Source organism: Nuphar pumila, unplaced genomic scaffold (genome assembly GCF_984573655.1).
Source record: "Nuphar pumila unplaced genomic scaffold, dmNupPumi1.hap1.1 HAP1_SCAFFOLD_121, whole genome shotgun sequence".
Lineage (NCBI taxonomy): Eukaryota > Viridiplantae > Streptophyta > Magnoliopsida > Nymphaeales > Nymphaeaceae > Nuphar > Nuphar pumila.
In genome coordinates, this window is record NW_028323181.1 from 67,760 (window position 1) to 83,860 (window position 16,101).

The following is a 16,101-nucleotide window of genomic DNA, read 5'->3' on the forward strand; positions in this document are numbered from 1 at the left end:
ATGACTGGATGCGGAGTACACCTTTTGTGCAACAGTTGCATACTAATATGCATGTTTCGCCACGCCATCCAGTTTACCATCCATTCAGGCCAATCAGAGACTTGCTTAGCACATGCATTGCCTAGCTTATGCATATGATATGGCTTCACCGAACAGCAGGTGTCTGGACCAACGCTGACCTTGATTTAGTGGCAGATATGCAACGAAAGCGAGGCCTGGATGCATTATACCACACCCAGCAATTCCTTGAATATAAATACCTTATTAGCACAGTAACACGTAGCATAGGAGACGACAATGACAGCCTCATGCACCCAATGCAGTACGCTTGCATCGGCTTCAGGACATATATTGCGATGTACTTTGTTTGTCGTCAAGTATGCTTTTGACACCCCACTCGCAACTGTTGTGAATACTCCCCACCGACCGACATTATAGTTGTGACAATTGCATCATTCTCCAAGGAGTCCTTACGCAAATCAGAAAGGTGACGAGCTAAGGACGTTCCTTCCAGATATATTTTGCTTACTGAGTTGCATTAGGCAATGTCCATGCGGGTCAGTGTTTCAAACGTGCAACGCATAGTATGCGTACCAGTCTGCACTAGGACGAACTTTCCACGCATGTCTTTCAGCATGGGCCAAGGCGATGTCGGAGCCTTGATAGCCTCTGCAAGGCTGGCGGCTGACCCGCGGACATCGTCCGGCTTGACAAGTTTATCGAGACCGCCCAGCGCGTCCACGACCTGGTTAATTGCGGCAAGGTAGTTGGCATCCGTGGGTGCAGGTATGGGAGCAAGCGCCTTGGGTACCCCGGCCTTCTGCGACACATCCATCTTCTCACAAGCAGTGCCACTTGCAACACAGTTGTTAACACACATAGAATGCTGTAACGCAGTCCCTGTTACCTTCCGGCACGGTTCCCCTTCTTCTCAGCCCACTGTCCATGCTGCATCTGTCAATATTACCTCCGCACGGCTGCGTGGTGCGTGCCAATACGGAAGGGCATTTACATTTTGATACGACTGAGCCCGTGTTAGTGGGTTGGGCGTGACCATTGCGACTGCCTACGAGGTGACTCAGTGCTGTGTACTCTACATGACACCAAGTATGCGTGGCAATCCAGCATGCAAGAGGACAGGCAACTAAAAGTCTCATAGAAAGACTGAAGTATGCTCTCACAATTGCCGTTATGCATGGCAGAGGACATGCAACAGAGAAGGAGGACGAGTCACACTCATTTGCATGCTCGTAGCATAAGGTTCACATTCAGTTGCATGCATCGTCACTTGCCAGTGTTCGCAAAACTTTCAGTTGCTGCTTGCGCCATCTAGGGCATGCCCTTCAAATAAGGGTTTGCTTTGAACTGTTTGGGTTGCTGCTCGCACTTCTGAGTGATTTTGTGCCGCATACGCCACGGAGGTGCAAAGCATGACAAGCTGGAAGCGGATGGAGCAACGCACCGAAAGAAGGGAAATGAACGAATTGATGGTGTCTAATGTGGAGAGCTCCCCTGAGCTCGTCAACAAGTTGTACAAGCCGTCTTTTCTTCAACTCCAAGTAAAGTGTGATGGGGTCGTGCAATGGGTTGGCATCTGCCCACGCCCTGATTTCAGCCAGGCACAGCGCGAGTATGGCACACGTAGACTGAAAGTCGAGATGGTCCACGTGCAGTACCTTGGAAACCCGGCTGGAACATCGCGGGGTCGGATGCCTTGAACTTTTTACCGATAAGCAAGTTGCCAGCCCTATATCCAAATTTGCCTGCAAAGCCTCGAATGTTAACGATTGCATCGCGATTTCAAGTTCGACGGGCACAGGAAATGGGCTTTGGCGTTCATGGCTGTTTCGCTGCTCTCCAACTCGCGCCGGTAGCCTCCACATCAACTGTTGTGAAGTACGTTTGCATGATGTTCGCCCTCGTAGCATCTGTTTGTTGTGATCGCATGTTGACCTCGCGCATTTTCACAACGCATGTCGGCTCCGACAACTTGGTGCTGCCCAATGTTTCAACAATTGGCGAGCCCCCTGATATGAGGCTTTTGCCTCTTGTGGAAGAGTCTGTTAGCTTTAATGGTGTTGGGCATGCCTGCTTCTGGCGGACTCTTGATTGTATTTGCTCCCCTTTTGTACCCCTGACCCTTACGTCGGGGCATGAGCCGAAGCCCCTTGGGCACGTCCCTGTCGGCGCAGCGCGCGCTGCGCCCGAGACATAGCGTTGTTGAACCATAACGAATGAACCAGCGGCGTTATAATTCAACAAGCGTGGCTCCTGATTGATCGATTTACTGCCAATGTCCATGTGGATGCGGTAGTGTTTGATAACGATATATATCTATCTAAGTAAGATCAAGTAAGTTAAGGTGTATGTCTAAGGTATGTACATCATTACATCATGGTATATGGTATATACATCATTACATCGCACAGAGAAAGAGCAAGAGCTACGGCTTAGGCCGAAAACAACCACATCAACACATTCGAAACAATACAGCTCATTGAAAGTCGGCGGTTGGGACAGGCGAGCCTGTCATGAACGCGCGGCCGCTCGCACGAGCCAGAACTTGAAGAGAGCGCTGATACATCACACCATTGCCCCTACAAAGGCCGATGCTGAGTTCACGAAGCGCGTTTGTGACAAATCCCTCCTTGATAACATCATTACATCGCACAGAGAAAGAGCAAGAGCTACGGCTTAGGCCGAAAACAACCACATCTACACATTCGAAACAATACAGCTCATTGAACGTCGGCGGTCGGGACAGGCAAGCCTGTCATGAACGCGCGGCCGCTCGCACGAGCCAGAACTTGAAGAGAGCGCCGATACATCACACCATTGCCCCTACAAAGGCCGGGATATACATCATCATCATCATCAATGATGGAAAACTATTTATGCAGCTCTGCTTCGCTGCAGGTCGCCACTGCCATGTCAAAACAAATGACCGGTATAAGCGTCGGGGGATACCAGTCGCCTGCAATGGCGATGATGATGTGAGAGATGGCACAATGCAACAAGCTACTAACTACAGCAGCGGGCACCTGACACATGGCGTCTCACGCCTGCCCACAGCGAATCAGTGTGATATCACGGGGCACATGGCACTAATGCTCAATGCCTCTTGCTACACATTCCGTAATATTATGGCTTTGATTATTTAGAAATCCCAGTAGTACAACACGGATGCAGTGGCTGATGCGGTAGCCACCTTATCCACATGTATACGGTATTGGCGACATGTATGCTTGCATCTACACTCTGCGTGGGCACTTCCTTAGCATCATCGCGTCTGAAGAGCCCTTCAGGCAAGTGAGACTCCAATCACAGTTGTCTGGTGCAATTTACATGTCAATTTACGTGCATGCATGTATGCAGTTGGTACCAGCTTCTCACTGGGTGGTTGGAGAATATTCATTTGAACTTGCTTGCATATGCTCAGTCCAGCTCTAGGCACGCCGAGGCGTGCTTTTAGATACCGTAAGGCACAGGAATTCTGTGTCGACGGTGGTTGCAACGCGGTGTGGTCCACAACTTGGACAATGTGGATGAGAATACCGAGATAGCGCACTAGGGTGGATGAGAATACCAGACAGAACATACCTCCTGCATCGTCTTCGAAGAAGTCCAGCTCTAAACTGCGAACATCGTACTTGGACAATAAATCGGTCAGGGAAGGTTGCGTATATTCTGAGGCTGTGACAACATTGCTTGCTGCCGATCCGCTGGAAGGTGGAAAAAACCTGCGAAAACTCAGCGATTGTCAGCTCAAGTCGCACCACGAAAACTCCGGTCGAGATGAGCCATACACCTCCAATATTTGAAGACATATTCATTATCGTAACTTGAGCCATATAAAACACAACTCATGGTTGTAAAGAGGCACGATGGTCGCGTAGCCAGCGAGCGTCATGGCGACGTCATGCTACACGATGCACAATACAGCATGTCCTGATCGTCAGGCAGCTAGGAAATTGAAGCAACACTAAAATATTCTCATAATTATTTTCAGGAGCGCACCTTTTCCCTGCTGCGATGATAGCCGGATCGGGCGCCACATGGTAACTGTTGTGTGCTCGAATCATTTGCAGCTGATTATACCTCTGAGACTCTTGCTGCGCCAGTGACCCTGAAAACCATAATGTACATGATATGACGACAAATGCCGCCCGGTGAGCACGCATATCAGGCTTTTTTGTTCAGACAATGAACAGCACTGCAACACACTGTGAGGTGTGGTGGCCAGAAAGCTCTGCCAAGGTGTGAGGCTACAGATAACTTCGATTGCCATGGAATTTATGAATGAGAGTTTATAATGGCACCGGAATGGCCTAGGGCATGCTTTCTCGCGAGTGCAGGTAGCGCACTACCATGACATGGGCTATCTGTTATGTCGCAAGACAGTGGTTTGACAGATTGTAACGATTACTGACGGTTAATACCCCGAATTTAGTGTTTATCATCCCAAAATTCGAAACCGAAGGACAAGTGTTCAGATGCTATAAAAACCTGGACCGCTTTCTTGGGGGCGTATCTGGCCCCAAATGAGGGAGTAGCCAAAGCGATCGAACGCTTGTAAGCAGCAACCCCGTAGTTGTCCACCGCAATGACAGCAAAACGCATCGTACGGATAACATGTTCCTGAAGTGCAGCTGAGGTTTCCGGAAACCGTGCACAACCAGCGATTTGCTTTGGCTAGCAATCGGGCAACCAGCTGCAGCACGAGATGGAGATGCGATCGGTTCAATAAGTCCGCGCGGGGATGGATCCAGGGATCCAAGAACAGCACCTTAGACAGGGGATTCTTTGGTGCCAGAACGTCTGAGCGACTGGCAATGCGCGCACATCGAAGAAAGGGATGGCAGGAATCGGGATCGCTGACCAACTGAACACAACCAGAAATCACACGCCATGCCCCTCTGCCGTGAAACATGGCGAGAGAGGCGTGCCCAAGGGGCTTTGGCCTCAGTCCCAGGCTGATCGGCCTGGGGAATAGGCAGCAAGTGCTGCTCCACCACCTCTGCATCAGCGACACCGGCCGCAAGGCGAGGCAAAATTGCAATAGGAGGCAAGGAAGGCAGGGCAGGCAAGTTGCCAAAAATGGTGGCAGCAGACAATGCAGCAACAGAAGCAGGATCAGCCGGCAAACACAAGCGAGTAGCCTTCAGCATGCGGCAACAGCTAACATAGTCCACGGGCGGACGCACTGGAAGCAGGGGAAAGCAGATGGCGCGAAAAGGGATGCAGCGCGCTTCCCATGCCGCATCCGACCCTATGGCCCAGAGGACTTCAGAAACAGACAGAGTTAGGTTTCAGGAAAAGCTCCCTGACTTTCATGTTGAGAAACAGCTATCGTCGGAAAGGTTCTAGTATTGCACACAACTGAGTGATGCTAGCACCGAACACAGATATAGGACTGTGTGTGAACAAAAACTCCACGTTTGTTGTAGTGACAAGCCTTGTACAGGTTTGTACAAGTCGCGGTGCATGCATGAGTGGCTACCTCCACTGTTGATTCCAACATTTCAATACTGCGTTAACGCTGCTTGTTAGGAAGGTTGTATTCCTGTGGATCGCGACCTCCTGTGTGCGCAAATGGTGAGCGTTGCAGAAGCAGCTAGCTTGCAGCCAGGTTCAAGCTCCCAACGGTGGGCTAGACAACCCATCTGAGTGGGGCTTACAACCGCATTCACATGGACGTGCCATGCGTTTCCAAGTGCAACTTGGAATCAATGTTGCGGGTCATTGAATTTTGTGAGTCCCTTGCAATTCCCATGGCAGCTTCCGATACCTGAGGGGGGCCACGAAAACATGACAGATGACGCGGATCATCATCCCTGATGCACGCGCTTGTGTACTCACAAGGAATATTCACTTAAACAGAGGAGAAAAGCAATCAATTGGGAATCACGCCAGGACCACGCAGGCAAGCACTACGCCTACGAGGTCACACCCAAAGGGCTTCGGCCTCAAGCCCAGCGGGGAAGCCAGCGCAGGGAGAAGTACATGCCGGGGAGCGGGGCAGCTGTCACGAATATAACAGGCTCTCTTGCAGAGGATAGATAGAGGATGGGATCGACGAGCGAAGGAAGCCAAGCAACAGGTCAGGTACATCGAGAAGCAGCTTGTGATGACAGGATGGTTTGCACCCAGGACAGAAGCCCATGCAAACGACTTCAAAACCTCCAAGCATTTATGCATCAGAAAGTACATAGCACAAGGGACAGGCTGAAAATCACAAGGAAAACTGGGCTGTATTGACACAAGCATAATGCGGGGGTTGTGCGAGCCAATCAGTCAGCACGGCACTGCACGCTGGGATTGGCATGGGAGGACCCCTATGAACCAACCACCAAATCGCAAAACGCAACCTCACAACCCGAATGTGAAGGAACCCTCAATAGTGAAGCATCCACGCTCACTTACGCAACAACTCAGAAAAAACGGGTACAGACAACTCAACACTAGCATTGCAGAATCACCTGGTCAAATCGCACACATGATGGTTAAGAAAACGCGCAACAGGTAAACGGAGCAGTGACAGACACCTGGATTTCGACCACCCTCCGCAGGCCCTGCCACAGGCTGGGTGAGTTCTCCTCGAAGCCCTGAACCCAGTCCAGGATGGGGAACGGGCAAGGGGGGGGTATCACGTCTTTCAAATCGCACCCGCCAGCCCCCTCCCCATGTTCACCTTGGAATGCAAGATGTCCCACACGCTCTGCAGTGCGTAGCCGCCCCCTCCTGCTGTCTGCCCCCGCTTTCTTACATTGACGCCAAGGCGTAGGCCTTCGGGTGACCACACTCGACCTGAGGAACTTGCGGCTGGTGGCTTTCTTAGGCTACGCAATACAATCTCGGATACAACATCGCTCAAGATGCAACTTATATCATGCAACGCCTGAAACAAGCGGATACGGACGCCAATTAGCTAATGCTGCCGATATAGGCGAGCTCTATCCCGATGCATCGCGAGGCTCCGGGGCATGCAGCACGTTCCCATGTCGCTATGTGGTCGTATACAGGGTACGTACACAGCGCCTGAGAATAGGATAACCGTCTAGAAATTTAGGGCAAGAATTGAGCATTGATGCTACATCACCATCAAGCTGGTATGGCAAGGCACTCGCCAGTTATTCGGCATCTTGAAACATACATGCGGAGGTACCACATAGCAATTCTCGGTAGCATGCCGTCGTAATGTCGCCTCTCGTCTGTTGGTCCCGGACTGGAATCAAACGGCTGGTGACTAGTATATCACCTCTCCAAGTCGTCAATGCGGCAGTGTGCTACGGCCTCCTCGCCAAACAAGGTCGTGAAGCCGCCCCTGAGAGCCGAGATAGGCAAGGCGAACACACGTCGCCTCATTCAACAGACATGCCACTCAAGTCTGTCAGGGATCGAATGGTTTCTAAGGGCCCCCACGGCAGGACAAAGTTTGCAAAAGCATTATCATAATCCTGTAACAGCGATGCGTTGGCGTGCTGGCTGGCGCAATCCACGGTGTGATTGTGCAAGCATCAACATCTCAAGACGTTGTAGTTTCCATCCATAGTGTCATACTTTGCATAACGACTTATTTGAAGGTTGCGCCATGTTGGATGAGGGAGCCAACGGGGTCATAGACGACATCGAGGATTTGTATGTCGAGTCCGCTGATACACGTGCAAATCGGGCACCCTTGCCCGAGGTTGAACCTGCGAAGGAGAACAGTTCCATAAATGTGGATGCCGCCACCAAAGCGTGTGTCCCTGGGGTGCACAGCGTGTGGGTGAAGACCTTTGGATGTTCCCATAACCAAAGCGATTCCGAATACATGATGGGAGCATTGCAGGCGTACGGGTATCGGTGCGCTTACGAGACTCACGTGCTTTCATGAGCGTGACGTTGTGTGCTTGATCTTGGTTGCAACCGAAGTTGCAATCTAAGCATTAGGGTCGACGGTAAGCGCTCCTCGAGCCCCAGATCACGAACTTCAAGAAGTGTATCTGTCCGCAAACGTGTCTGATGCATAGCACTTAAGTCATGGCTCTTTGAATACGGTGCGGTGCGAATTGCACCGTCAGTTTCTTCAAATTGGTTATCCGTGAAGGCAAGGCGTGAATGCATGCACATCCCGACATGCTCTTTCTCGTCCTGGCAATTGAGTTACAGAAACAAAGTATATGGAAAATTTGGGTGAACCCAACGGCTCTCTCACAGTTGTGTCCTTTTCGTGTGAGTACCTGTGTTGATGGACAGTGGACAGTTTCTTTCATCTTAGCCCAAGGTAAATGAAAGAGCCATTAAGACTTAGGATAATGGCTGGATATCACCATTGCTAGATACAACCTTCTGATGTTTTTCAAGTGGCTGCAAGATGCCAGTTTCACCACTTTACAGATCATCCCATATCGCTGCCAATACCCTGGAACTCTTTGTGGTACCAAGTCTCTTGTGCCGTGCCTTGATATTCGCACATGCTCCAGGATGTCAAACTGCTCCGGTGCCAAACGACGTCAATGTTTGGTGATGGAATACCTATTACACGTCAATCGATGCGACGGACACACTGCATATTATGATTTTATGCATCTACTCTCGATGCCTGATGCCAGCAAATGTTGATCTCAATTGTGTTTGTCGCGCAGGCTAATTTTTGACGAGGCTTTCCGAAACGATGCGGATGTATGGCTGGTCAACAGCTGCACTGTGAAAAGTCCAAGCCAGTCCCAGATGGCCACCGTCATCAATGAGGCAAAGATTGCTGGCAAACATGTCGTGGTTGCTGGTTGTGTGCCGCAAGGAAGCAAAAATGCCAGTGAACTCAAGGTGAGAAGCCAGATTTTGAGCAAACAGGGCTTGGGCTTTGCATAGTCTAGGTCCCTGGCATACCTCATACCTCTTTGTGCTACCTACAGCTCAGCCTTCAAAGCGTTTCCAGCATGTAGGTAGTCCTCGCAGTTTGCAAAGACAACTCGGAATTCCGCGAAGTTTCCTGTAAGCTTTCCGCATTTTCATGAAAGCTAGTTTTGGAGATTGATACACACACAGCAGTTGCTCACCTGCAAGCGCCACAAGACGCACATCACAGCATCTGGCAGTCAGCTATTTTCATGTGTCTGTCACAGCGACCTACGATGCGTATGACATCCGTCAGTATCCATTCAATCAATGTTGATGTCATTGTAACAGCAGGGCTGACAACAAGATGCCTTGAACTGCTTATAAATAGATCGTCTGAAAGACTTCAATTCCCGCGTTCAGCTGCTGGTGCTCATGTGGATAGGACTGTGTGGTGAAGAGAGTATCATATCAGGATGTCATGGATGTCCACGGGCTGGCAATGAGGCCCATTTGCCGCCAGGCGTAGAGGCCTCGTTGCTCACATATCGGAGCTTTCACCTGGCATGGAAGGAGCAACACCAAGCCCTCTCCAACCGCGTGCAGGACGTCTCGTTGCTCGGAGTGACGCAGATTGACCGTGTTGTGGAAGTGGTGGAAGAGGCTCTCAAAGGCAACGTGGTGCGCTTGCTGACGAAGAAGGCTCTGCCGTCCTTGGACCTGCCAAAGGTTCGCAAGAACCGGCACGTGGAGATCGTTCCGCTTTCCACCGGGTGCCTGGGGTCCTGCACATACTGCAAAACAAAACACGCGCGCGGGGAGCTGGGAAGCTATGCGCTTTCGGAGCTGGTAGCTCGCGTAGCTGATGTTGTCACCGACCCAGAAGTCCGTGAGATCTGGCTCTCCTCCGAGGACACTGGCGCTTATGGCCGCGACATCGGCACCAGTGCGTTTTCTCCTTTCGTACGGCAAGCTGCATTTGTTTGGTCATAAAATATTTAGCTGGAAGATCCAGCTGGCAAGGGAACTTTCAGAATGCTGTGCATTGCACCTGTTGCACCGAGACCCTCCTGGAACACTGCATTACACATCGCATCAGTGCTGTATGTTTTGGCTTTGTCCTTGTTCTCGTGTGCCTGCGATGCGAAAGCAATCTGCCAAAACGTTGTGGCCACTCACCGGAGCTTTCAGACCAACTTGGTGTGCAAGTCGAAGATGACATACCATGGTACCAGCCCCCTCTTACGTCTACAATCAAGAAGGGCGCGAGAAACTTTTGTTTCTGTGTGCGAAGGTGACCGACAAGCATTCTCAGTCTCGACATGATGTTGCATGATGATCATTGAGTTCAGTTGGGTTGAAACACTGATCAAACCAGCCACAGTGATGTACAGATCTGCCGGAGCTGTTGAATGCCATGATCAAAGAGCTACCGCCAGACGGTTCAGTCATGCTGCGCGTTGGCATGACGAATCCGCCATTCATCCTGGAGCATCTCACGGCAATCGCTGCCGTTCTGCGCCACCCTTTGGTCTACTCATACTTGCACATCCCTGTGCAGTCGGGCAGTGATGCGGTTCTCAAGGGCATGAATCGGGAGTACACAGTTGCAGAGTTTGAGCTCGTCATCGACACGCTCACCGCACTCGTGCCAGGCGTCCAGTTTGCAACGGACATCATCTGCGGTTTTCCAGGCGAAACAGATGCTGATTTTGAACTGACCCTCGCACTTGTGGCCAAGTACAGGTACGCAGCGTTCAATGGCCAGTGCTTGTTCCTGGCATCATGCTCCGAGAGACTGCTGTTTCCAGGGATACGCATGGGAGGGTCAACCATGCAGTATCTCAGTATTGACCCTCCCTTCATCTCAACTCAAAGGTGGACAATGCATAGGTAACACACACAAATGAGAGCCAACCTCGGTTCCGGAGAGATGTGTCGTCAGGTGGAAATAGTACCATCGCACAAACACCGTCACACCGTCAGCCCATGGGTTCAATGAAATGTAGGATGTCTGCAGCATGTTGACATGATACGGGGAGGTTGATGGTTGCTGTCCAGCGCGGGATTTGTGGGCCTGACTGGGCGCAACAAGTTCTCTATCATCTGCGGTGAGTGTCCGTGTGTGGATATATCAGAGCGAGGACAGCATTCAATCAGCACGCACCCTATAGCAACTTTTTTTAGGCCAGCTTTAATCAGGACGTCCATTCCCGCCCTGAACGCAGTCCCACTACGTTGGACCACAACATACAGCCTGTGCATCACAGACATCACGCTTGCACAAGCCAATGCTGGAGTCTCTCAATGCCTTTGTGATAAACCCATTCCTGGTAATCACCCCCCTGCCGATGCCAGCCTCTTTGCATGGCAGGTTTGCCTACTCGCCCGAACATCTTTTGTCATTTTGGGGTGAAAAGGGTAGCCAAGAGGGCTGTCTATTTGGTGGTGAGCGCGCCTCAGGCCCCAAACTGGTACCGCCCATCCTTCGGGCTCCACATGTGCTTACAACGAACATGGTTGATACCGCGGGGGGTATCACAGAGATATATACAACAGTCAGCACCTCTTGCAGCACGAGCTGGATGTGACCCTCGGAGCTCTTTTTGTTGCTCTTGTTGATTCGCAAACGTTTCCGGCTGCTTCACAGACGTTGCGGTTTGTGCACGGCGAATGACGATGATGGAAGTTACAGCATGACCGCGTCCTTGAGCACATCGGTAAGTTGGTAATCTAGCAGTGTGGCACCAAATTACATGCAGTGTATCGTGGCACAATGTCCTTGCCCTGAATAGGGAGTTGTGCTCCATGGCGTGCGCGGGTGGCTTGTTGTTGGCTTCCGCATACATGGACAAGTTCTTGTACATGCAGGGTGGAGATTTATTAACTATACACGGTTTATGTCACTGAGCTGGCGGGTGATCCTGACGTCACCATCACACTTTTCTCACACAAACGTAGCGCCCATTCCGAAGCCCTCACACAACGGAATTGAATGCGACCGGTCTTATTGAAACCAGTGATCAAAATAAATCTCAGCTCTGTCGGGAGTGTTTGACCTAGTTGTGCATACTTTGGCAGATATACTTTTCGCGGATTTCACATCGCCCGTAGAGGGTCAAGACGTTGAGCAAATGTGCTGAAAAAGCGCGAAATGAGTAGGTAAAGGCGGTGCCTTCATTTTACCCCAGGCCGAGATGCGTCTGTACAAATTATTAAATTTACAATCGGACAAGTATTGAGAAAGTTGTGGTTACGGGAGTGCCGGGGATAGTCATGACTTTGGCCATAGGGTACTGCGCCTTAATCAGCTCGTATGGAGACGTATGAAGGCTCTATAGACAGAACTCGGAGCGTACTACAATGTTGATACCGGCGGGATTTCGAGAACTTGAGTTTCCAGACCACAGTCGCAGCTCAAAGATGGGCTACACCACAACAGGCGCGAAGTATGGGATGACTTCATTTGGGCCCAACTACCCGTGATAGACGCTACAGGCCATGAGCTTTCGGGAGTGATGTGAAACCACATATGCTAAAAAAACCACGCTGCAAGCTGGTGAAATTGTTTCGTCTGTGCACGTGGGGGCTTGATTGTGTGGCATGGCACCTACGTGCACGTATATGGCAATCATTCATAGGACTGTATCTGCGGCTTCACAGCACACCAGGGCAGGGGACCACCGCAAAAATATAGCAATTGCACTTGTGCATGATGTCAGGAGGGCGGGGGGAGCCCCCCTCTCGGCCAAGGGTCAGGGGGGGTCGAGGGGGCAGCCACCTTGTCACCCCGAAAATACACGACTGCAGGGGGGATATGCTGGGTTTGTTGCTATGTAATTCGCATGACATGTCAAATTTTGATATGTTCGAGCCCTTCACCAAGTCAAGGGCCGTCTGGGCTGTCGATTGAGCCATTGCAAGGTGGGTGGTTCAAGTCAGCATGTCGTAAATCCGGCCATTTCCCTGTGTATAGCTAATAAATCTCCACCCTGTGTGTGGCGGAACATGCATATCAGGATGCAACCACACCGGGCTATACCCAGCATTTGCAGCAATTTCATAATGAAAGAACTACGTTATGATGATGTATCGTGTTACAACATACCGCATCCACATGGACACTGGCAACTCCAAGAACTACTTGGGAATCAACATGGAGCATTTATTGATATCCATGTGTGCCTGGCATAGGTTCTCGCATGTGCACATTTCGCAGTTTTACCCGCGCCCCGGAACACCTGCGGCTCGCATGAAGAAAGTGGCTTCGCATGTTGTCAAAGCTCGTAGCCGGCTGCTGACTACCCTCGTCGAGAGCTTCGCAGATGCGTACACTGGTGACGTTGGCACTTTGCAGCGGGTGCACGTTGTGGATCACGCGGCAAAGAACAACAAGCTGGTAGCACATAACAAGCAGCACACCCAGGTGCGGTATCAGACCTTTTGCGTAAAACTGTTCCATGCTGCGCTGGGAGAGCGGTGATGGCATCATAAGATCTGTCCATCAGACTCCGCGCTTGGTATGCCGCTAGCTTGCTCTCCATTGTTTTCTTCAATTTCCGGCAGTTGCTTTCAGACAGCACTCGGCATGGTCCATGTCCGGTGATGGTGGCGACATGTTGAGCTGCAAAACGAAATCTTGTACGCCGCCGAATGTTGGCAAGCGTCACCTACGGCGGAATTTGCTGCAAGAGCAACTTCTTAACCATCAATGTCCTGCGCACACAGCTTGCGCCGAACGAAGATTCGAACGCACACGTTTGGCTGCAAAGCGCTACCGACATTGCGATATAACGTCTCGTTTCTCCGAAATTGTCCGTTGCAGGTGTTAGTGGATGCCGAGCCAGGCCTGATGGGTTCCGTCGTGGACGTCCGAGTCTCTTCGCACACCCGCTGGTCAGTGCACGCGGAGGTTGTTTCTTGGGTCTTTCGGTGCCCCGAAGCACCAGCCGCTGTTCAGCCTCGCAGCCGTGCTCGCGTTACCACGCAGCCTCGCGGCCAGGCCAAACACTTGCAATCTGATCGGAGCACTGCCCTCGAAGCTGCTATGGTCCAAAACAGTGCTTGTGCAGAAAACTGCGCTTGTGATGGTGTGAATGATTGCTCCGCGCCGAATCCTGTTTCCGTGCCTTCCGTTGATGACCGCGGGAAGTCCGATCGCTGTGAAACTGACAGTCTGGCTACTACCGCACCTAACGATTCGCGACAGCGGGATGTGAAAGACGCCGGTGTGCTGGTGGACTGCACCACTGTCCATTGGCCAGGGGCAGGTTTGCACCGTGTCGCGCATGACTTTTGGGGGGGTGCATGCGCGCAGGCTGGTGTGCTGCGGCATCAGTTTTACGGGCGCTGGAAGGGCATGGACGCATTGGATGTGTCTCTCTGTGGAGCTGCTGCGGTGGGCGTTGCTGGGTTGATTGTTGCTTTTAGTATGCAGCGCACGGTAAGAGCTGCTGTGAAGTAGTTGTGACCTCTTCTGTGCTTCTGTGTAACTGACGTGCGTACTCCGTCGTCAGTTTCCTTGTCTACTATTGTGTACCGGAATGCAGCAGGATGAAAATACATTTCGTTCCAAGGTATTGAGGAATGCGCGTTACCTCCGCAACATGCCATTGTAAGGGGTGCGAAAAGATTAACGCCCGCACAGCTTGTATCGTTCATGACTTTCACGTCGTCGTTTCCCTGGCCTGGCTAACGTTTCTTGAGTGAGAACGTTTTGCGAAGGCATCTAGTAAATAGCAAGTGAGGGCGTGTTTTGTCCATGCCGTCATCCACCAGCAGCGGGAGCTTCCGGGTTTTGGGCCATCGAAACGTGTAGTGCCCTTCTTATGGCATATATTACGCATTGCGCTGCAGATGTCTTAGCATGCTTAGACTGCGGCATATTGAGAACGCACGTACAGTCACCGTCTGAGTCTCAGAAGGCTGATGACGGTGATAGGGGTGCATCATCATGTTACCTCCGGTGATCGTCTGTGCACTGCACCGCGCAGAATAAACACGAGCAACAAGCACACAAGCGAATGCTACCAGAATTTTCGATAGCACTTGCTGCAGAGCGTGTTCACCTTGGATGACGATGCTCACAGGGAGTACATGGCAAGACACAGTCCTTGCAAAAGGCGCTATAAGCTAGATTGCATTCACAAGGTGTATTAACTTTTGGTGTTAAGTATTTACATGAACGGCTCGAAAAGGTCTCGAGACGGAGCCACAGCCGTGACCAGCTCTGCTTCTTGGGGGAATGAAGATACAGGTGAGTCATTTGTCCATATACCCACAGTCATTTTTCGTACCTGACATCTTACTGTTACATCTGCATTATAATCAGGTGTTTCGCTTCGGTACATGCGGTGCAAGCCTCAGGGCCTCACTCTTGCTATATACAAGCTCATCGTGTATGCCCAACACGATACGACAAGCTGCCCTTACCATGCGCGCGCTCTACGTTCGACGTTTTGAGGACATGGTGCGGCGTGCTGGGGTGCCTGAAGTTGATGTACGCGCTTTCAATGCCTATTCGGACCATCGCTTGTAGAGGCAGGACAAACCGTTCGCGCGAACGTATGCATGCGCGGAGGGCTTCCATGCTCTTCACATGGCAAGTTGCTTCAAGTATCTGGTATTTTCCAGCACGTTATGGCTCAAGTCGTGTTCAGGTCGTGCGTCTGAACACCTCGTACGTATCACCACAGCGGTCCCACGCCAAATGGCCACGCATGTTCCCCGACAACGATAGGATATCGCATCATAGTGATCATTTGTACTTCCTGTCTCATTGACTGGCACGGGGCATCGCGAAGTGTTGTTGCTCGAGTTAATAGTGTTAGGCTCAGCAGCAACCGCGCACAGCCGAGCATCCTGCAAAAGGGAACGGTTCCTCTGAGGTTCCCCTGCTTTCCATGACAATCAAAATCCAATGCAAATAAAACGTCCCATGGCTATCATAGGAGTTACAGGAGCCTCCACCTGCAGCCATGTTCCCTTGTGGATTCGCATGACTGTGTATGCCTTGGAAGTGAATGGCCCTGATTATCCTCCGGGAGATTACGAACAAGATCTTGACATCTCAAATAGCTGGTTGCATACTTTGAATTTCGGCATGCAGCATGACCTGCAAATCAGGACACTAGCAGGTGGCAACGACCTCCCAAAGTTGGCTTGGCCTACGACAATCACGTTACAATAAGTACATCTCGTCAATGACATTCATGAACTATCCTAAACCTAAAGTTACGATGACAGTCACGCTGTAACTAGGAACAGCAACCTCTAGCATCA

The 16,101-nt window shown here is 51.1% G+C and overlaps 1 protein-coding gene across 1 annotated transcript; it reads left to right on the forward strand.

The window, feature by feature from the left end:
• The first annotated feature begins 7,591 nt into the window (after positions 1–7,591).
• Positions 7,592–14,284, forward strand: LOC149811158 (uncharacterized). The gene is made up of 6 exons (XM_089994017.1): positions 7,592–7,845; positions 8,628–8,808; positions 9,427–9,766; positions 10,215–10,566; positions 13,015–13,246; positions 13,646–14,284. Exons 1-6 carry the CDS (start codon positions 7,592–7,594, stop codon positions 14,282–14,284), a joined length of 1,998 nt encoding a protein of 665 aa, XP_089850143.1.
• The last annotated feature ends 1,817 nt before the right edge of the window (positions 14,285–16,101 follow it).